At 41.5% G+C, this 24613-nt stretch overlaps 1 protein-coding gene across 5 annotated transcripts in view; it reads right to left on the bottom strand.

The window, feature by feature from the left end:
* bdnf (brain-derived neurotrophic factor) overlaps positions 1–14659 on the bottom strand; it is an 18633-nt gene extending 3974 nt beyond the window's left edge. The window contains exon 1 of one of the 5 annotated variants that reach the window (XM_027008955.2): positions 14467–14659. Coding sequence is in view for 2 of the 5 variants with exons in the window: in XM_027008950.2 (XP_026864751.2) it covers positions 13780–13782 (3 nt within the window). In the remaining 3 variants the exon portion in view is untranslated. Of the gene's footprint in view, positions 1–3965; positions 4249–10917; positions 11545–12669; positions 13039–13779; positions 13939–14466 lie in introns of those variants that run through there. The other 4 variants (XM_027008950.2, XM_027008954.2, XM_027008951.2 and 1 more) reach the window with 4 other exon arrangements.
* Positions 14660–24613: the final 9954 nt, after the last annotated feature.

The following is a 24613-nucleotide window of genomic DNA, read 5'->3' as shown; positions in this document are numbered from 1 at the left end:
AGGCAAAGGAAATGAGAGATCACCTACGCTGGGTAGCAGTTGTGATTGTGGGGAGGACAAGATTCCGTTTGACATTGTAAAAGCCTTAGGCAGTAAAAGGGTGGACTTGAGGTGTTGGGCGTGGGGAGCTAAGCATCATTTCTCAGCAAAACAACCCCGATGACGTCTCTTCCAGGTCTCCAAGGCGGCATGGAGGAAGGGAACCAGGCACGGAGGGAAGGTGGAAAGGAGGGCTCTTGGTGGGGGTAGGTGGGGGTGCGCAGCGCAACTGATCAGCTTGCAATTGCTTGTTGTTCCTCTGGGGTCCCCACTCTCCAGGAACAACAAACGATTTATTTCTAACCCTGCTATTTCCTGTTTCCATCAGGCGAATCAATATGGATTATGCTTCTCAATCACCTTCCTGTTAAAACGCAATCTCGACGGTGAATCACTTTATTGCACTGGGACTGAGTCGGCAATAACCCAGACCCTCTATCTTGTTCAAACCAGGATGGGAAAAAACCAAATTACCGCCCTGTTCGCGTTTGTTCCGCTATAATATGTCGCCTGTGTGTGTCTTTCCCTCTGAATTGCGTCTTGCAGTCTCAATATCAATATCCTGCCAACGTATGCAAACATGGTGTATGTGCATGTGTGCAGCAGGTGGTAGTAGTGGTGAGGGGTTACAATCTGTAGAACAATCTTTGGAGTCATGAAAGTAAACAGAGGTAGGAGCTCATACAATTTACACCTCTTTGTGAAACCTACACTATCGCCATGGAAGCCACATGAAACATGTGCCTTTGAATTTGTGGCACATCTCCACCGGTCATGCCTTCCATAGAACCATCCCCCCAGCCTCAGGTGACCCCTGGGTTTTCTGTCTACAAAGAAACATGAAGGTGTAGTGATGACACACCATCTGCACAGCTGTATTTGATACTAGGTCTCCATCCCAAACACACACACACACACATGCGTGCACAGATTACACACACACGCACACACACACACACACAAAAGAACACAAGCACTTTTACTACAAAAAGTGATTGATCTCTAGTTGAGCGAGCAAGAGTGGCAGCCCTATCGCTATTGGAGGGAGGGGGGGTTTGTGCACCTGCTCGGTTGTTTAGAGAAAAGCTGGAAGAACAAGGTTGTTCCCTTTGCTTGCTCCTGGCTCGTCACAACTCTATTTGCTTAAGTCTCCATGCCATGCAAGGATTACAGGAGGAATCCTTTCCTGACAGACAGATGAAGCTTTGCCAACATGAAAGCGCAGTGGCAGCTGTAGCTCCTCTGTTAGCTTTGACACTTGACAGAAAAAAATGGGAGGTTTTCACTTTTTTACTCTTTGCGCGCCTATATGCGGTAGCATGTTTGAAAGAACACCACGGCCGGTAACAAAGTTAAAAATGGATTGCAAGTAAGGACCGTAGAAGATCTTATAAGATCATAACAAAAGCACCTAGATTTTCTTGGTATTCTTGGTATTTTCTTGGTACTCTAATGCCTGACAATGGCACGACAATCCAAAAAAACCCTGGAAATGTGCACTGCCTAAGACCTCCAAGCTCCTTCAGAAACTTTGTGGAATTCAATAGCATAAACTCAGCAAGTGCCAACGTGATGATAAAGAAATGTCTCATGACATTTTTATGTGACACCGCTGACCAGTTTCTGCTGAACTCAACCCACTTCAGCACCAAAGCGACCGCGGCCATGGCCATTCTAAGGCTCCGTGCCAAGCTAATCATTAATCTCACAGTGGCATCAAACAGCAGCGTACGGCAGCAGGCTTGGAAAGTCTTTGGCTCAGTCTCACTCAGCTTTAGTGGGTGCAAGAAGTATGTCGGAGCCTTTGAAGCACATCCTCAGGTAATTTTAGGTCCCTCCACAATGTAACACAGCTGTGCTACAGGCATGCAAAGAACGAGGTGGAGGAGACTCTGAGGTTCTGTCCCCATCTCATGGCTTACTTCTATGGCCCTCACTTTCTTGGTAGCCTGCCCATTCATTCCAGTAACGTCTATTTTCAGCGTTGGACACTGTTAGTGGGCTTTCATCCCAAAAGGGTTGGAGAACGGAATTAAAATAACCAGTTTCACAGAGGTTACATCAATCTTAGCATGTGTAAGCAAAATGTCATCATTCAACACATGGAGGACGCTACATTTGGTAGCTGAGTGAAGAAGGTTCTTTTGACAGATTAGGTATTTCAGGTGCATTCTTAAACATAAATGTTGCAAGCCAATTTTCATTTAAAACAATTCAAGTGCATTCTGTAGCCTAATTGATTCCTTTTGAAGTTCTCAGGCTTGTTAGGATAGAGGTAGAACTACTGGCTCCTGGAAAGCAGGGAACCAAACCAAATTAAACTTTAGTGCGGTAATGATTAATGTATAAGTTTCAGCCCTTCACGTAACAGGAGAAAGGACAACCGTCGGAAATATCATCCAAGATTTGTCACTGTGATGCTGGTAGATGGCGTTACCACCTAGGTTACTTTTTTCCTTAACTACTGAGAGAACATGTTACTGCACTCATCAAAACATTCCTTATTGCAAAGCCAGAGTAATGCTGTTACTTGTTTTCAGTCCTTCATCCAAAAACAGGCAGAGACACACATATACAAACTCACAAACACACTAGAAACACATAACGAAAACACATACCAGAAAAAAAAAACCTGAAAAAAAAGTTTAGTAGCACTCGTCAAAGTTTTTTTAGTATTCGAAAACAAGCCAGGTAGCATTAGCAACATAATCCAGCAGTTTGGGTTGCTGTTGTCAGGTATGGACTTTACGACATATTTACGCTAGATGGCGTATTTGTCTGCATAAAACGTTTGTTACGCTTCTATTATCAGCCGGCAAGGCAATAGCCTACTGGATATTGGACATAGGCTACTACATACCCTCCTTTACAAGTACGCACAAAACGCAAAAGAGCGGCGAACATGCTAAATGAATGTACCGTTGCTGTCCATTTAGATAAGTCCTTCTCGATCATGTATTCCATGAATCTCAATTTCCTAAACAATTCAGATTAATACACTGTTTCACAAATATGTGAAACAACTCAAAACTGCAAATTGATGGATTCTTCCTCTACTTCTATGAACTACTTCGGCCAGCTTGTTATTTTCACTTTGGCCAACCTACAAACCTATTCAGAATTTTAATATTGCAGTATAATTCAATATCCGCAAAGCTAATGAGAAATTTTGATAGGTCAAGGATCATGGATAAGTAGGCCCATGAATCATTTACATTCCCAGGAATTTGAAGCACATGCGTGCTTTGTGAACAGTCAGATAAAGCATCTTAAACTGGACTTTTCTAGTCCGAAATTCTGCATTCAATTGCAATACTATCCTTAATGGAAGCGCAAAAAGTTTTATTCGAGAACTTTTCTTTGCCTTGGAAGCTGATCAGGCTATGGGAAAGGGTAGACAAACCGTGGGGCTCGAGTTTCCTATGCAGTCTTATTGAATACACCAAACCCATTTATTCCCCATGTCAAAGTTTACACTGCATATATTCCACAAGTTTTCTGTGAAATAAATAGGAGTTTATCAAAGAACAATATCAAAACACGCAAGTCAAACTTAATTATTAAAGGGTTTTAACAGACAAGTGATGAAGGTTTTGACTGATCGCATTAATTGCACCTATTGATCAGTCGTTGAAAAGATGTTTCGATGTATCGGTGCAAAGCTTCAGGTAAACATTAGCCCGAAAACTTTTCGATTGCGCTGACCCCTTTCCGGTTGCACATTTAAAATTCACTCAACATAATAACGGTTTTTCTTATTAATGAACAAGAAGATAAAGTTTCACTACCTGCTCCCAAGTCGCGGTATAGCCAGTACGTTTGCATTAGACACTACTTGAGCGCTTTAGAAGAAGTGCCCGTCTTCTTCCACACGCCTCGGTAGAAGGCACATAAACTAAAGAAAGTACCCCGCACAAAACACCTACCTTTACTGTCCAGTGGGAAAGAAGCCCATTCAACGGGACAGTGTCATCTGGGATGTTTTGGATAGCCCTCTGCGCAATTGTTTATGCGTTATTCCCCGATAGTCGCCAGTGGCTGCAAGTTGTCTCTTCAGCTTGGAAGCAAATAGATGAAATTATTGATGGTGGAAATTGCATGGCTGAAGTAATGGACTCCCATGACTGAGCGGATCCTTTGGAGTTCGGTTTAAGCAGTCGGATGGCATACTAGCACACACGGTACTGCGCGTGGAGAGACCTCTCGAGCTTGAAATGACGGCTTCATTCCTCGCGACTACAGTACCTAACTACATCGTGACGTTGCAACATGTGACTCCGCCGCTGGATGTCTACCAGCCAACCCGGTCAGCTGCATGAGCCTCAGAACAAACGGAAAGTCTAGGTTATTGTGCCATTCATCCGGTACCAAAGCGAATTTTTTTTTTTTATAGGAATTGAATTGCATACCGCCGCTAATCTGTTTTAGGGATGTCAAGTCACAATCATAATTTTTTGTTGCAGACCAAGTTTCTTGATATGTTTGTCGCTGTTAAAATATGGTGACTTTTGGATGCGCGCATCTTCTCGAAATATCTCATCAGCGAACTTGGCTACTGGTCGATTTCTTTAGTTTTTGATCTTCTGGCGTAGAATGGTTTGATGTTTTGTCCATGTAAAGTGCAACTAACGGGAAATTCAACTACTTAACCGGAATTGCCCAACACGAACATGTCCACGAATGTTTTCAACACGGCTGTCAAATCTCTGTGTTCTTAAAGCCCACGACTGCATCGCAAAACGAGACTGAGCTTTTCAACTTTTGAATGACTGGCGACATCGGCACCTTGGAAATGTTGAAGCAAATGTAGTGACTGTAGCCTTTACCGAGCCTGTAGCCGAGTGCTTTGGCCATAATGTTTTGTTGCTTCATTCATCCTATATGCCCAGCCTGCGTTCATTGTTTTTAAATGGACACTGGGCGGATTAAAATGAAACCCTCGTGTGACAAGACTATAGATCATCTCATGAAATTGATAGTTGCCTTTGTTATTCTAAAAGCAGCTTCAAAGTAAAGCGGTTCCTCCTCATTTCCACTGCATCAAGGTCCTATTCTGTTCTGGAGATCTCTGTGGGTGATAGTTTTTAACCATTGTCATTTGTCTATTGACCACCTTTTTATCCTGCAAGAAGAGCTTATATGTCACATAACGCTACCAGCCCATAGTTTGTTTGGGGTTTTTTTCCCCCTTAAACACCTTTTCATGTCAGTCATGATGTTAATGGATAGGATTTTTAACAATTTGTTTTCTTCCCAAACTGTCCAACATGTCAAGAGTACCTTAAGATTGAAATATTTGCTCTCTTCATTTCTTTAATTGTTCATATTTTGAATGACTTTTACAGCATTAGTAAAATTTCACACAAATTTTGGCAGTGAGCCAAGATGTGAATGCTTTTTCTCTTCATTGACTTTGCACCTCTTGTTCATGAGTAGGTGATGCCAAGATGGCCCAATGTGAGATTTATAGCAATGAGTTTGTGGCTTGGTGATTCTGATTATTCTCTGTCTAAGGCAATGAGGTGGAGTGGTCCAGACCTAGATGGTCACAGCATGGGAGAGGATGCTAACATCTGCTCTGTCTCACACACACACACACACACACACACACACACACACACACACACACACACACACACACACACACACACACTCACACACACACACTCACACACACACTCACACACACACACACACACACACACACACACACACACACACACACACTCACACACACACACACACACACACACTCACACACACACACACACACACACACACACACACACACACACACACACATCACATGCTTTGGTTTTCTTACATTCCCTTTTCATCTCACTTTCACAATCACACTTGCAAGCACATGAAACATGTAAATATGCACAAATCCATTCACACAAATCTAAATCTAAGTATACTATCACCTTCATGCACTCACACACTCTCATGCTCACATCCTCCCCCAAGCTCCTATAGGGATAAGCCAAGATGAATATAGCACTACCCATAGGATCACAGGAGGAGACGGCAAACTCTGGATGACAAAGAGTTGCATCAGCAATTGCTGAGCGACATGACTCCAAGAGAGGGGGATAAAGCTTAACCTGGCGTTCACACACACACACACACACACACAGAGAGAGAGAGAGAGAGAGAGAGAGAGAGAGAGAGAGAGAGAGAGAGAGAGAGAGAGAGAGAGAACACACTGGGGCTGTTCCAGCCAGGTAATTCATAAATAAATCACTCTGCTTCTCATTAGGAGCACAAAAACAAAAACATAGGTCTCACTCAGAACTGCAAATACAGCACAATGCCAGCCACACTCACATAACCACAACTCACATAACCACAAAGTTTGAGTGCTTATGCAGGCCTATATGATGTTAAAGAAGGTCAAGGAGTTTCACATATGCCAAACCCCTGAACGTTCCTCTTTGGCACTTCGAGAAGTGCCACTTCAAATGCCAGAACCTTCAGCCCTTTAGCAGCATTCCCCAACATAAACACATTGCTGGGATTTCAGTTCATCTTGGGCAAATATGTGTTGTTCCCGGTGCTCACGCCAGTGTTGTCTTTTGAAAAGAGCAGCGGCGAATGTTGAGAGAGTCGGAGCGGCGTCAGAAGCGATGGCCGTGTCTCTATCCAATAGGTCGGGTCGCTAATGACGTCACCTCAGCTTTCTCAAAAACTCCTCTTTGCTGGTCCTGTCCTGGTTGCCTCGTCTGGGACCAACATGGCTCCTGACGCAATCCTTCAAGGACGTGGTTCACTCGCTCTTCAACATACCTTCACTGATGCCCTGAAATTCATGGGTGAAACCTGATGGGGCAAGATTTTGAATCATAAAATATGTCACAGGGAAGACTGGGTAGAGGACATAGAGGAGATGTTTCTATCATTGCTCCCACTGCTCAACGTGTGGTGATGCCAAAAAACATGATGGAAACAGACAGGGTTATAGCTTTATCAAAGAAGCAGCGAACATTAATTGGCTTTTGGGCCCTTGTCATCTTGTACAAATGCAGGCTGGATATTACTTTCTACATAGTCACATAACAATGGTACATTTCTCACTAAATATGAACATACAACCCTGTCCATCCCTGTGGTTAAAAAAAAAGCTCTTAGGAATGTGGTAGGAACCTGAAGCATTAACTAACAAGCACATGTTGACATAAACAAGCAGCAGTTGAAGCCTATAGCTCATTTTAAAATGCGCATATATCCAACAAGATGTGTAGAGCTTAGCAGGAATACCATTCTCCATACCTATGACTCAATATTCTCCTTCGCTTGTTGGGATGGAGCGAGAGCTGCATGTTTATGTGCGTGTGCGTGTGTGAGTATGTACACACTCTTTCTAGTGAGTCTTCACGTTTGCACCGTGTCACCACGCTAAAATGAGTGAGTCACCCGGCAGATCTCGAAAGCACTCCCTCCATGATTACGGTTTGCCCGATCCTGACTGCTTTGCTGGCGAAGCTGAAGGAGAGTCTGGCTGTGTGAGGGGAGGGGGTGTCTGTGTGACTCACTCTACTCCCACCCACCCCAGCACACACACACACACACACACACACACACACACACACACACACACACACACACACAGCCTTTCGTCTTAGACTCCCTATCAGTTCTGAATGACTGCAGGGCCCTCAGCACTTCCAGCAGCAACATCCAGCACTCTAACAGGTCCCTTCATCTCTTCCATAGCCAATGGCAACTTAATGTAGACAGACCAAAAGTCGACCGCTAGCATGTGCACTACACATAGATGTCCATTTCAGCAGATACACATGGGCATGTATACGCTAGTCGTAACACACACACACACACTTGCTTGTAACTGATCCCTTGTGGCATACGCTGCCTCTCCTGGTAATGTATCCACAGGCTGGGGGTGGGGATGTAAGCCTTCTTCTACATTCTATCCTCTGGTAATCCAGCCCCTGCACGGTCCCTGCACACTCCTACACCTGTAGCATGTATCTATATTTACATAATTAGGTGCACTGTTTCTGCAGTCATTCACCACTGTAATGTGTCCTTGTACCTTTCACAGTATGACATGTCTTCATATGGGACATTTTCTAATTACCAGAGCAGAGAGGTGAAGGTATTTTTGATGCAATTAAACATCTGTAGACAAGCACTTGTTTACAGAAAGCACTGTAACCAGTTTGTATAACACAATCTCAAATCAAAATGACAAAATATGATAATGACTTGTTGATATAAAGCTCTTGACAATTAATATTTGGCTTGGCAAAGTTAGAATGCCAACGAGTATAATGCCAATAGAATACTTGACCTCACAGACTGAAACTCCAGCCACAGAAAATAATATCTCAAGATTTTACAGATTTTATAGAAACCTTAGAGTCATCGAAATGACCAATGAAGCATAAATAATTCATATGAAAATTTCTTTAAAGATAAATAACCAAGGAAACAGCCTTTGCAAAAATTTTGCTAGTGACGCATTCCAACTAACACAAATCCATCCTCCCCTCTCTCTTTGTCTCTCTTTCTCTATCTATCTATCTATCTATCTATCTATCTATCTATCTATCTATCTATCTATCTATCTATCTATCTATCTATCTATCTATCTATCTATCTATCTATCTATCTATCTATCTATCTATCTTTCTCACTCACACACACACACACAGGCATATACACAAGCTAGGAGTCTAGCATCCTTCAACAGCACATAAGTGAAACATAAGCAAACATGCAAGAGCAGGCGCCTTGCGTACATACCCGAGCATTGACGCTGGCGAATAGTTAGTTCGAGGGTTTCCTTGGTGCAGCCCCAGTTGCCAGGCACCGGTACTAATACTGCTCTCCAGCTCTCCCACATTGCAAGGAGAGTATCACTCCATTTTACATCACTGATTAGAACACTCAGGTGGGTGGACAACAGCTAGCAAAGCTCACATATAGAGCCCCATCCAATCTGTATGTACTGATGGTAAAAGATTGAATCACACATATACACACATATACATAAATACAACAACATCCCCCCCCCACACACACACACACCACCCCCAGCTTTACCCCCCCCCCCCCCCCCCCCCCCACACACACACACACACACACACTCACACGTGTACACTCATTGTGGAAGCACATCACTGGTGCTACAGCTCCAAAAGCCATATAGCTTCTAAAAAAGTTCAAAATAAAATACCTGAAAAAATGACCTGCGTTAATACAGTTCACATTACACCACACACTCACACCGTCAGTTGCCCCCTCATCGTACTGTCAGGCTCACGAGCGTCGCCCGTGCTTATTAGCCTATACCATAATCCTTGCACAACATACGACGCAATGAATCAACGAGTTGCGCGCGAGGCCAGCTCGCTCTACGTCTCGGATGGCTGTCATGGTTAAACTGGCCGCGCGCACCATTCATCACGTCTCTGCTGGCCAGCCCGCGTTGCGCAGGAGAAAACAGACGGGAAAGCTGCGCCACAAATGGAGCTTGAAACTTATCTAAATCGTCCAGTATTAGGATATTAAGGGCTTTACTGCTGCATCAAATCATAAATCATTTTCTTCCGTCCAATGAATAGGGTAGTTTAATTAGTAGTATCATTTTTGTGTCAGTAAGAGTATATAAAATCCCGATTTTTAAAATCGAAAAATAACAATAAGTTTGCTTATTCTTATTATTACTATTATTATTATTATTATTATTATTATTATTATTATATTTTCATACGCATATTGCATATATTGCATACGCATAATTGTACTAAAATCACACCTACAGGCTTTCTTTTTCAGAGCTTCGTGCGTGAGCCCTTATTTCCCCGAGGAATTCAACATATTCAATATGATAAATTCATTCCGCGACTGAAACAGGACGCAATATGTCGGTACACCTATTTAAAAGTTAATTAAGAAAGCTGGCCTGGTAAACAATTTTTTTTTATTTGGATAATAATATTAATATAGCAGTATATACGTATAATTGGTCTCTCACGACATTCAATTATCGAGAATGAAACTAAAATATAATGCCTCGATATAATTCTGTGTTATTTAGAATGAAACCTACCATTCTTAGATTTGTTATTGACGCCCACCCTAACTCTGCAGCGATCAGAGTGCGGTGAGAGGGGGCCAGAGAGGGAGATTCTCAGTAAGATGACACAACCCCATTTATGGACTGATCCGATGACGTACATTGCAGAAAGTTCTATAAAAAACCCTTCGTACATACAAAGTGTGTCGTGCCACCCCCCACCCCCTACCCCAGCCTCCACTCCCCCTCCCTGCGCACGCCCACACCCACGCCATAAACCCACATCTCTTATGAAAAACATTACAAAATAAACTAACAAATATCAAAATGCGGAAAAACACGACTCCGAACACAAATAGTTTGATATTTTAAAGAGCACAAACCATCAGAAAACGGCTTTTCCTCATACAAGGTAAACTGAAATATATGAGTGCAGGTTTGGTCAGCCATAAAATACCGCAACATTTTTCATTAAACTGAAATCTTTTCGTTAGCATGCAGAGTACAGAGATGATCTATTTAGAACATGGTTGTAATGATATCACGTTTTCTATTATTTTCGGAATAATCAATGCACAATCATAACGCTGTAGCAACAATACAATAGAATACCTAAATGGCAATTGCACATAAATAATTAATCTGTATCTTAGGATCAGAAATCCTGTTTTATATTCTGACTAGTTCACAAAACACGAGCTAATTGTCCGCTATTTCTCATATTAAATGTTTACATTGAACGCTACTATATAGTGTTTTGTAATTATAGAAATACACGGAATAACCTGTAAGATTAATAATAAAATATTTTAATGGAGAAATTACCGATTTACCATTGCAGAAACGTGAAAGAAGCTAATGAACCCGGACAAAGGGAAACGGTCATAACGAACTTAAAAGCAGCTAAATGAGACATTGACTGTATTCCGCCTGATGGCCTCTTGATTAAAGCAGTGGCAAAAGTGCCTGTGGGCGTAGATATCTTGGGCTTTTCTTGAGGCTGTCTGTTTGCCTTTCAGTCGCTTCACCCTTAAATCAGATTCTTGGAGCAGAAGCGTATACAAAGAAAAAAAAAACAAGCATAGCTGATATCCACCGCTCATCCCCTCAGTAACTGAGACGAATTCCTAAACTTAGTCGGCATAAAAGTCAGAAAATCATCAGCGAGGCTTCCTATAAAATGCTGACTGTCTTAGTTTATCTTCATCTTGCACGGCATCGTCCCGTTTCTCCCCACGATACGCGTGGAACCCTCTCAGCCATTTCCTTATCAGGCAATCTTATCGGTGGCTCCATCTAACCCAGCCATAACAAATGACAATATCTGACCACGCCTATCCAAATTCTTATTCCGTTTATCGGGGAATAAGTATGCAACGTTTCCCCCCTCAGGCTATATTTTTTGGTCAGTCGATTCTCAATAGTTTAACGGAAGATGTTATCTGTAGCGAGTGCTTTTAGCTGTAAGGGGTCTCCAACTGTTCGCGTATGCACGGACCTGCGCGCTGGGAAACCGGAGCAGGTGATGCTGGAATAGGGGTGGAAATCTCGGGATGAATGAAACGGAGGAGCGGTCCGTAGTAAAAGCACTAGCGATATGTCCGCGGTGACGGAGTGCGGGACGACGGTACTCACACAGATTACACACATATCTGTGGCTGCACCAGTTAGGAACGACTGAAAAGAAATAAATTAGTGTTCTGTCACTTTAACGAAACAACAGTTTAAAAAGCTGATAAGTGAGAAAAACAAATAAGCCAACAAAAAGGTAGATAGATAGATAGATAGATAGATAGATAGATAGATAGATAGATAGATAGATAGATAGATAGATAGATAGATAGATAGATAGATAGATAGATAGATAGATAGATAGATAGATAGATAGATAGCGTAATATGTAGCAAGGCGACTTATGCTGAGTCTTATATTTTCTAAGAGACATGCACCATTATTCAGCAACCGAAAATAGGCATTATGTGGATTATTCACACACGAGGTCCACTGACGACAGGAATTCTGTAAGCATGGTTATTGTGAGAACGCAGAATGATCCATATACGCACTAAAAACAATGTTTCTTTGCAGATAGTAAAATGTACATATTCATCCGGCGCCCTGGTTAAGATCCCGTATCAAACAAATAAATGTGCACTCACGCGTAAATTAATGACTTATGCATTGATAACAGAGTAAGACAAACAACCGCCAATATCACATTTTCATGAATGACTCATAATAACGTCCGGCTAAACTAGAGCAACTTTCTAATGGCCACAATCTATAAATACACTGCTATACGTTCTAAAAGGAAAACATCATCGTAAAGTGAAACTACTGCGGTGTAGAAAAAAAAAAATACATTAAGTTTGTCAATTGCTTTATAAGTCGATGTCGTCTGGTTTAGTCTACCTCCCAATACCTATCATCGCTGCCCTAACCTATTCACAACCGCGTGACGGCATCTTTCATAACCACAAATCAAACTTCAAATAAGAAAAGGTGTGTAATTCGTCTCTTCTGAAGTAAGATATACCCCCACAAAAATGCTAGTAGCAATGGATCAAAACGGAAACAGTTCTTACCTTTTTAAGAGCTGACAACCACTATCAGTGGTTAGATCTCCAAGACCAACACTTGCATTTCCCAAAGTTAACGCTGTGTACCAAGTGGAGCTTGCAAAGCACGCGCACCCTACAGCATCTCTAAGATTTCAACTTTCACATGCTCTAAGTGGCGACAAAACTCCAGCTCTCTATTGACTGGTTCATTTCTCCGCTCTCGTTCACAGGGCTCCCCCGGAAAGCACTTACAAAAAAATTTTTAAAAAGGAAAAAAGGAAAAAAAAAGAAAAAGGACAAAAGTCAAACAATTCCCTAGCTTTGGCCAAAGATCTGCAAAGCATAAAAGGCGATGTCCACTTCGTGTTAGTCCGCGGCGTTCAACGACTCCGGTGCCTCTGTCCAAAGTGCTGAAATCATAGCAAAGCTAAGGTTACTTGAAGGCAAAAATCTATACTTTCGTTAAGTGCCACTTGATATTGCTTTACTCTATTGCTTCCCCACGCCTTGTCACGTGAATATATCCTTGCCAAGTCCGTCCTGTTAATATTTGATCACATGTTGGCAGGACCTTTTCTTAACATAAGAAGCACTTATTTCAAAAGTCGGTCCGAATTCCTCTAAAAGGAGTCCCCAGAACGGATCCAAATACATCCCCAAATCCCACCGTAATAGGTCCCGCTCTGGAATGCGTTCTGATGCACTGCTCGTGTCCTGCAGGGCACATCCACATGTCTACACATGTTGCTTTTACATTGGCATCGGGAAAAAATCATTTTCCGTAGAAAAACTGCAAAAAACTGAACAGCCAACAAATACAGTTTTGTACACTGCGCGCGAGAGGACAATTCTCATCACAGTTTTTATCTTGTACATCTCTACGTGCCAGCATCTCCCATGCTCAGATTTTTTTATCCCACTATGTCCAAATCGCAGAAAACATCACCAGTACAAAGTTTTACGCTACCGTTGGCAATATACCCTGGTATAGACGTTAAACTTCAGCTTTGGGATCCATAAGCATGAGACCACCCATCCAACTAATGCGTTATTTTCCTATCAGCCCTATACCACAAGCAATGCCATTTTTTGGGGGATTTATTCCTGTAAGTATAGTGATTCCACGCTACTTACCATTTTCCCCAATGCTGTCCTGGAGATAGAAGTGTCTTAATATCCACACACTCCAACAGATGCCGGTAGGTAATGTGTCTTGTTTGAAGTCATCATATGAGAACTTCTCCCGTGCTCAGTATATCGCCCACCACTTGGGTGACTTATGAATCTAATAACCCTTTGCAATATCCGCGTGCTAAAACTCTCTAACACCTTGGTGGCTCTAACGACAGGACCAATAGTAACCAACCGCGATTTACCGAAAACCCCTATATAGATTTCGCAATCCCTTGCTCAGACAAACGCCGTTAGTGGTCTTACGTGATTGAAATGAGCGAAGGCGGTCAAGTTTAGGTGGGAACCGAACTGACCACTAAGTGCAACAGATCTCGCCCTGAACTTGAATAAGCAATAAACGATCACCAGAAAAGTTATGCACCCACATCCATGTGCTCTTTTGATGTGACCGCTGCCTCTTAGCCACGATATATACCGCGCGTCATATGGCAACTTTACGCGAAGCCAGTACAGTTCATGACATACTCAGTCAGTTTTCCCCCATCTGAGCTGGACCTGAGTCAGGTAAGAGTAAATTCCAGAAGCTTATATTTTCTGTGTCTTCTGTCAAGACAAAGTTCTCGGGGGACTTGTTGCTGCCTAAGACAAAGCGATGAAGAGTAAAATGGTTATAAATGCCATACTTACATCTGTGCAACACTGTTTTATGCTTCCTTTTATAACCTACTACTGCGAAAACGGAGACGAATCCGCGTCAATATTGAAGTTTGTTCTTAACTTAAAGATAACAATAGCTTTTCCCCGCGCCTTTGTCTTGTCAGCAGGAATAATGGTTAATTTTCAGTCACGAATTCCAAGTACAAACGTTGTCTGTTATCAGTAAAATTCCATCAGTTGCGCGGTGAGCACTCAGACATCTAATTGTTATGCAGTGACGAGGCGATATGCTTGCATGTGTCCTACAAATGTGCTGGTAAGTAACATGAGTAATAGGTGGTATTTACCCGGGATGAGCCAAGGTTCGCTCGAGCTGAAGTTGTAAAAGATATGAAACAGTATGGTAAAAATAGCCCACAGTCAAAGCATGTAGTGTGCTTCAGGGCTTCAGGTAAAACACACACACACACACACACACACACACACACACACACACACACACACACACACACCACACACACACACACACACACCACACACACACACCACACACACACACACACACACACACACACACACACACCACACACACACACACACACACACACACACACCACACACACACCACACACACACACACACACACACACACACACACACACACAGGAGGGATGGAGGGAAAAGAGTAGAAAGAGGCTGAGAAGTTGTTTTGTTTTTTTGTTTTGTTTTTTTGCTTCTAAACACAGAAACTAAACTTTCATGGAGTGTCTGACCATAAAACACACTATATTACTTTCATGTTTCTATCTATATTCACATTTACACTAATTTAGTTGGATCATAAGCAATTATGAGTCAATCACACTCTTATTCATTCATTTGTTCATTCATTCTTAAACTGCCCACCTGCTTAACTTAGTGCTAGGAAGAGATATGGAGATATCAATACATGATGTTTCCAAAATTAAAAAAAAGCACACAAATTGGTGTCAGCATTAAAAAGGAATTGTTAGTCACTCTTCCGATCATTAGAAGAGACAGAGGGAGGAGAGAGGACAACATGCTGCTCCAGCTTTTTTCTAGGTTTACATAACTTGTAAGAGTTCTGTGGTCAAAAGTGCATTCAAACATTAATACAGCTTCGGATGATTAGTGAGTTAACAACGTAGAAGGAATGTCTTAAAGTGGGCAAATTTGAAGTTCAACAAACCCATGCAATACACAATTGAATTGCAAGATGAGAGACAGCCTTATTGGTCCATTTGTCTTCTTGTTAGCGCCTGCTCACACTACACAAACATTATTACCAGTGCCTCGTAATATGAGACACTGGTTTGGAACATAGCATGGGGTCAGTTGCATAGCAGTGTCCCTGGATCAACTTCGATCACTGTGTGTGAGTGGGCGTGGGTGTAATAAAGAGACACGTGATGTCGATGTCTTAATACGATACAGATGGACATGCGTATGTGTGGGGGGTGTCGTGTTGGTCAGGTTCAGTGGGCTGTGCTGATGAACATCACTAAATATCATACCACGCTACGACAAAGTGTTAATCATAGAATCTTTTAAAAACGTAGGTGGCCGCAGTCTCACGTAACGCGGCGATGTCTAAAGCCTCCTTCCCACTATGCTGTCCTCTCTTCCTCCCCTCCTCCTGCGGCTGCATCACAGCATGGCGGCGGCCGTCCCTGCCTGTCCATCCCACCTTCTCTCCCGTGGTTCTCACATCTCTCAGGCTGACTCACGCCTGGCCCCGCACGCCCCCTGCCCTCCTCCGTGCCGCTCCTGCGGAGATGCCCTGCGCCTCCAGAGGCCCGCTCCCTGATCTGCCCTCTGCCACCATGCTCCAGGCCCTGTCCTGACCTGCCCTCATGCCAACGCCCCCCTCAACATACTGATTTTCCATTTGCTCTGCATGCAGCACAGCAGAAGGCTGTGACTGTTGAAGGTATCATAGTCACTCGAAAGATCAAAAAGACCAAAAGCTATTGTGCTCCTGTGTGCTGCCGTTGAGAGTGAACGCCTACTACTCTTTTAAAGCAGCGGTATGCTCAGGTTCAGGATCTATAGTAACAGTACCCTGAAGCACACAGGTGTTCCTTTACTGCACTGAAATGTCTGCTCACACGTCACAGGGTTTACTGCTGGGATGATGGTTTTTTTATTCAATTATGCACTGTATATACTACAGCTTTTCCAGCATGCTGTGTGATTATCAGTTTCTTTTATATTTTTGAAAGCTGATCACAAGTGTGGGCACAGCAGACAGAAAATAGATCAATTAAGAATGTTTCAAGATGCAGTGATCCTTCGATTTGGCAATGAGTTTTCCAAACTAAGAAACAAGTATATCACATGTTCTGACTTTTATATATTTGGCAAAATCAGCCATCAGTGAACTATGATCACAACACAAGAAGTGTAAGAACACATAGCGTCATAAAGAGGTGTGCAAATCTATATTGAGTAATGTTCAGTAAGGTCAGCAATGGTTACCATAAAGGTCTGGCCCAAAGCATAGTACAATATTACTTTAAAAGGGCTTGTAAAAGTTTATTTGTGGAGTTGCAAGGTCCTGGATGCAACCGTTTAACTTCTCATTAAGCATTAAAAACTAATGGTTTCTTTTCTTTTCATTTTTTTTTAAACTAAAACACCATGGCAACACAGCAATGAAGGCAACTATATTTGGAGAATGATAAAAACTGTGACACTGGTGCTTTTCTGCCTCATAATCACAAGTTCACCAGTTCAAATCCCTTCATTGTCACACAAAGAGATAATTATGAATTTAATGAGAAATCCAAAATATCTGATACACTGGATAAAACAGGGTAGCTTCTAGTTAATGGTGAAATGAATTTGCCTTTAGAAAACTATAGTAAATAAATGTGTTAACATGTGCCTAAAAGTTTAAACTATACTTTTCTTAACTGAATTGTATCAAATATGAATGCGAGAAACCTTTTTTAAATGTTTTTTTTGTTGTTGTTGTTTTTTTTAACTTTATTTAATGGTAAGGTTTGTAAGAGTTACCTGACTGCAAGGATTCTCATATCTTTTTACTAAAAAAGATAAACCTTCACAAATCAAACAACTATTAATTCCACCTAGTCCAGCTGCAACGTTTGGAGGTCAAGAACCCCTCCCCCCATTTAGAGACGAGGAGTCATATATTAAATTATGTACACACATTTAATTACAAAGTCCTGTGGGTTCTAATATCTCTTCTTGTCTTCCTCTATCTTTGCATTCTTTAATAAGATCTGCATCTACATGATTGTCTGTGAGAAACTATGAAGTTACACACCGTGTCTTTTTTGTTCAGTTTCATTAGAATGAAGTATAACTAAATTGTTCTCATTCATGAAAATACCTACCTAGGTTTTTCATACATTAGATTGGTTTATTATTATTATTGACACATGAAAAAGTAGTAACTTAATTAGGCAATAATAGTATAGTTTAATTAATTATTATTAATAATTAATTTTAGTTATTTTCTCAACTACTCTATGTTCTTATTTAAGTAATTATTAATATAATTAAATATTAACTCTGAATTCAGTGGGCTTTGTCTGTTTCTAAATTTATGTTTGATGCTTTAGCTGTACAGATTATGAGTGCTATTATTAACCAATAAAAGTATCAACAATGAGTTTGTTATTTTAATTTTTTTTTTGCTATTTTGCAAAATTCTCATGATTATAAGATATGTTCTATATTTCTGAATTGGAACCCCCAATCAAAGTTGAACCATAAATTGCACTGCACTGCAGCTTAGCTGTCACTCTACATGCACCAACCCCCCCCCCCCGACACACTCACCCTCTCTCTCTCTCTCTCTCTCTCTCTCTCTCTCTCTCTCTCTCTCTCTCTCTCTCTCTCTCTCTCTCTCTCTCTCTCTCTCTCTTTTTCTCAGGAAGTGATGGAAAGGTCTGGTCTCTACAGCTTGTTCCCTGTACTCCACCCTTAGCTGTGGGTGAGTCATAGGACTAGGGCAGGCTGGGAAGCCCTTTCTCTCTGCACTAAAGCTGAAGATTAGGCATGCCCGTGCTGACTATTTACAATTCCTCTGTGACAGAAAGCAACATTTCTTAATACACTAAAGCTGCCATCAGAAATGTCTTTACATCAGTAGTGTATGCTATCTGATATGAGTTAGCTGAATCTATAAACATCAATAAGACAGCAATGCTGAGGGAAATTGCTGCATTAAGATGTAGCATGTTGAGGATCAGTAATCAAACTTGCATTGTTTTGTGCAAGAACTGTAAAAAAAAAAAAGTCCATTTCACCTACCTTGATCAACTCTAAGGATATCCAAAACATCCTGATAGGAGATTTTCATTATCTAACTTTTAACTACTTATAGTTAAAGTTAAACTACAGCTACAGTTAAATTACAGCCAAGGTTAAACTACAGCTAAGGTTAAAGAAAAATATGTTTTGGTTTTATGAACTTATGAACAGAAGCCAGTCAGATTCTATTTTACAGTGCTGTATAAAACTAACCAAAGTTAGCAGACAAAGACTGAGTAATCATACTGAATCCTAAGGGTTGGTAATTATTCTCTGAAGTGAATTTTTAAAAAATGTTCATAGGATTAGATCAGAGACATCCCCAAAACTGAGTGATCCAGTTCAGTTTAAAAATAAAATCGGAATCTTTATCACTGTAACAATTGCTATCATCACCACTATCACTATCACAATTGCTATCATTATCACAATCATTATGACTATCACTATCATTCTCACAATTGCTATCATCACAATCACTATGACAATCACTATGACAATCACTATCATTATCACAATCACTATGACACTCACTATCACAATTGCTGTTATTATCACAATCACTATGACAATCACTATCACTATTCCATTCGCTATCACTATCACAATTGCTATCATTACCACAATCACTATGACAATCGCTGTCACTATCACAATTGCTATCACTATCACAACTGTTGTCATTATCAAAATCACTATGACAACTGCTGTCATTATCACAATTGCAGTCACTATCACAATCGCTGTCACTAACATAACTGCTATCATTATCATAAACAAGAGGAAGTGAGAAAAAAGGCAGTGCTAGATCAGTTTGAGATTCAGTCTGAGATGATGCAAACTAATCTTCCTAACTATATTATAGAATAGCACAGGATTTTATCCCATTGCACAATATGTTCACAATTGTTCGCTTCTAGATTTATCATTTTTTACATACTTCTGTAGGCACTGTTGTTGCTACACAGGTCACCTGAGCTCACTTGTTTGTGGCAGTTAATTACATCTGGGCTTCGCCTGGTCTCCGGAACCATTACGAGACGTAAAGTGTGCGACGGCTGAAAGAATTCCGCCCGTCAGCATTTTTGAGCCCCCTTCTTCCACTCCCTTTACCGACAGCTATTAAGAGTGGATGAGTCCTCGGGGGATGTTGTATCATTTCTCCGTTTCAATTTGTGTTCCATAAATATCAGTAATGAGGCCTGTGCGTCATGACTTACTTGTACCTGGCAGTAAAAATAACCCCTGGCAGTCTGTGGGGTGCCTGATGGAGAGGGGGACTCTTTCCTCTGCATGGCTGAGTGGACATCACTCATTCCTCCACTAGTCTCTCAGTCTCTTTGACACATGCTTATCCCCTTCATTCCCTCCCCCACCCCCTGCAAAATGCTTTCGGGACCCTGATGGCATCCGATTATACATCCCAAACTGCGAATCCAGGCTGGCCAGTAGAGGAGGGGGCTTTTATTATTCAGTAATATTAATGCTTAGCACTATGCTTCGTACTTAAAAATATATGTTTCCATAAAATAAAAGACCCCCACCCACTCCACATTTCAGCATGTGCTATTAACATGTTTGCAGGCAGCTTTTCACTTTGCACTTTACTAACAGTAATAATTATTATTCCATCATGCAGTCTCGTGTGGTTTTCTTTCCTAGCTACATATCGACCAAACTCTACATGGATCTGTGAACAGACAGGCATATGCTTTTGATTAGAACAAAGTGATTCACCTTATGACAATATTTAGCAGTTTAATTTCAAAGGATAGGCAGAAGCAACAACAGGAACTGAATCAATGCTGAGAGTACATTACATTTTCATGTCCATCTGTGCTAAAATTGCATCAAAGTTACATTATTATAGAATTCACGTTAAAGCAGGCTTGTTTCCCAAAGAGAAACAGTCACGGTTGCCTGTTGCTGTCTACCTTCGAGGTGAAGGTTATCTTATTGACAATAACTATGCCTACCAAATGCCTTTTGCCATGGCCTTAGCCTCTTAAAGGTTTGTGCAGGAGAAATCTAGCATTTTACAAAAAGCTTACTGGCTGTATTGTTTTATAAAGCTTCATGTTTTATAATGACAATCCTTTGCCTACCAGTGATGGAGTCTACTGTGAGTTTGAAGTATCATTATGCTTACTATGGAGGTTGTGTTTATTTAAGATATAAAGGCATGCAGCCACCCTTGTATGATTCAGGTAATAGAAGACCACTATTTTCATCACTACTGTTTGTGTTACCTCAAAAAATGAATGTGAAATACAAAAATTTCATCATCACCTGACACCTGATTGGTGCATTTCACTTTAACAAAATTTCATTGATCATATAATTTATTTAACGAGATTGAGTTTTTATGCACCTCCAACACTTTCCTACCTCCTCTCTGTTCTCCATGACTCTACACTCCCTACAATCTCTTGGATCTTTTACAAGGGGGTCAGGCCTTCTAGTGCAAAGCAGAAGCCATGCAGAACTCAAGTCCAAGATCTCCACACTCTCTCCTCATTCTACAGTTTTCTGTTCAGTCCTCAAACCACAGATGATTAAAGGTGCAATCCGCATTTGCAAAATGTATGTATATATTTTAGATCATTGCTCTATTCTAGCTCATAAGATTATATTACAATATTGTGGCATGGGAAATTCGGAAGATAAATTAATATATTATGTTTTGCAGTGATTTGCATTGTGTCAAGGCCTAGGTTTCATGCCTTTGTATGGTGTAAGGAAAAAGTTGTTAAACCTCGGTAATGGTGCCTCACTGCCTGCAGTCTTCACCTGGCTTTCACGTGGCCTTTTGTTTATGTTGTGCTTTTCTGTTGTGCTTTTCTGCTGCATGTGTTGTATGTTTTGGTTTTGTGCCTCAGCCCACACAGGTGGCCCGTGTTGAGCCTTGTTCACCGTGTCACCTGTGTGTCATTATGTTGCACCTTTATAAGCCCTCTGTGGTTGTATGACCGGTTGTCGGCCATTAACATTACACCGGCTTTCCTTAGTTCCTTTTTGTGCACACTTATGTTCCATTTCATTAAACCCTTCAGTTGGAGACTTGCATTTGCTTCCTTGCTTTTTGAACATTCTTCACCTGTGAGAACATTCTCTTAGTCATAAATACAACAGGGCTCTGTTTCCTGGTAATAAGGTACTCATCAATAATAGAAATTAGCCAGTTGAGTGGACTTAACCTATCACGAGTCACACAGTGATTGCACTGCTAATGACACCAAAGGTTGTGAAGATTACCAGAAGTTTTACTTAAGGCTTAAGTGAATGACACAGTTACCGCCATAAAACAGAATGCCTTTTTTTTTTCCACCAAAGAAAGTCCTTTTTCATTATAGTCCACTGTCATACATTAACGTGTGGGAAGAAATATAAGTTGACCCGACACTAAAGCAAATCTCTCATCACATGTAACGCTACCTTCATATCAGTGGTTCACAAGCATTGCTTTCTCACCTTGCCTCTGTGCTGCAGTGATTCAGTGCCAACCTGATATGCTTAGGGGACAAAAACCTTTGTTTTTTTTTCCCCCAAAAGAAAGAGATGAAAGTGACCGCCCTGAGTAGAGCTGTATGGCCGTGAGCCGTTGTGCCAGCACCGAGCTGACCGCGGTGACTTCCAGCTCGCAGGGGAGCAGCACAATGCGCGTTACGTGTCAGCCTGACTGGGGCTGGCTTCAGGTTGGTCAGCAGGCTCCTTGGCCAGAGCACTGACGAGAACGGATGTGAGAGGCGAGCGAGCCTCACATCTGGAGCTTGCGGCGGAAATTGCACGGTTTAATCTGAGCTGAAGAGGGGCTGTGGGCCCTGGTGACTTCTGCCAGGCCTCTGGTCCTGGCTGCACGCTCAGTGGGGCTTTGGACACCTTCCCATGACGACCTAGCTGTGCTTATCATTAGAACTAAAGGACAGGATGTGGAACTCTCTGATCCAAGAGCTCACTCCTCTCATACACTCTTGGTATGGTAAACACTCTCTATGGGTAATATAATAGTTGTTTGTCACCACAAGCTAAAGTCTCACACATAGGCATGTATGCAGGCACACTCGCACACACAGAAATGTAACTTTGAACTTTATACACATTTTCACATGCAGCTTAAAACACAAAAAAGATTGTCATTGTACTCAACCTTACAGGAGTATGTTTACATATAACATAATAGTAATTCACATTTAAGTTCAAAGAATAAATGGAGAATAGTTTAATGACATATCATTAAAGTTGCATGCAATACGGATACACTGCATTTAAATGTAATAAATAAGTTATTTCTAGATGCAAAATTTTCAATTGATATAACAAACTATGTCATTGCCTAATTTCAATGGCTATTTCATATTTATTATCACAGTTGCCTGACTGAAATAATGGGCTTTGTGTGTGTGTGTGTGTGTGTGTGTGTGTGTGTGTGTGTGTGTGTGTGTGTGTGTGCAATATATTTTACTAGTTTTATTTGCATGCTTCTCTCTGGTCTGGCCTTAAACTTCCAGCCTATAGCAGTTAGGACCAGTCAATTTGCATCTTTGTGTCCATCTAATCTTGAGTAGTCAATACAAGCTTTGCTGGCTACTTCTCAATAAAATAAGAAATTTGGACAAAAAAGAGCAAACAAACATAATATTTGTTGAAGATAAAGAAGAAGTGCTAGCTTGAAAGAGAACAGAAGGCACTGTGGCAAAAACAGGAAAACTAAAATACTTCGAATTGTTGTGCATGGTTATGAGAGCTATTCGATGTGAGGGATTTTTAGGCTGGTTTAATTTATGTAGTGATTATTACTGTTTTTGGCTCTAGTTCTGCATGCATTTGGAAACTCTCGCTGCTTTTAATCAAGTGATTCAAAGACCATTTAAGGGCCTAGCCTCTCAAAACACAATGTATCTTACAGTATGAGCAATGACCTTATCCCGCACCAACAGTGGCTCAACATAAAGGTGACATAACCAAAGCATTAGCAAAAAGCTCACTCTTGGTGACTCATATGACCTTGCTAACAATCCTCTCTGCATATATGCTTTTCGAAAATATGGCCCAATTAGCTTTGTACTTTTTTATGCATGCAAGACGCATTTGACTGGCCGTTACCTCTCTTTATTACAAAAATGTTTGTTTACAATTTATTGAAGCAAATTTTGCTTTTAATCAATTAACCCTTTGCTTAAACATATTCATTTCCCCACTCCATACACCTGCTTACTGACTAATGCTCAGGACTGCTATTTCACTGTATACATTATCTAGAAATGGAGCTCAAGACCGCTGCAGATCCACTGCTTGCTAACAGTCGTGGGACCGACAGATGCCTTGGCGCTTGGACAAGTTTCCGCACCAGTCTCGCTCCTCCGCGGCCGCCCGTTGCCCCGCTCTGCCGATTCTAGCCGTTCTTCCTTTGGTTCTTTTGGGTCCGTGTGTGCATCCCTCCTTCACACACACAGCAGAGCACACCAAGCCTTCCAGCTTGCCTTAGGATAACAGCCAGTCAACACAATGGGTGGAAAGTGAGGTGTTTAAGGTGAAAGAAGGCTTTGACCAGTGAAAGGCCAGAGGATTGTTAAGATCCCGCTCTAGGAATGGGATTTTTTCCCCTCCGCTCAGCGAGGGATATCCCGGCCTAAATGCTCCTCTCCCCAGACATCAAAGGGCCGTCAGCAAATAAAAGCCAGTTCGTCGGGGGCCTAACAAACTATATCCTTTGTGCCATCTCCCAGCCAAATTCATGCAGCACAAAGCAGCTGGATGTAATACACCGCAAAAGGAGGCTTCGCTATTTAGATGACATGCCTTGCTTCGGCGCTTGGCTGCACACCTTTGTTTGGCTTGAGCTGAGACAGACGTATAATATTACTGCATCAAA

This window comes from Electrophorus electricus, chromosome 21 (assembly GCF_013358815.1).
Source record: "Electrophorus electricus isolate fEleEle1 chromosome 21, fEleEle1.pri, whole genome shotgun sequence".
In the NCBI taxonomy this organism is placed as follows: Eukaryota; Metazoa; Chordata; class Actinopteri; order Gymnotiformes; family Gymnotidae; genus Electrophorus; species Electrophorus electricus.
The sequence above is the reverse complement of the archived record's forward strand: the minus strand, read 5'-3'. Positions and strand labels throughout refer to the sequence as shown.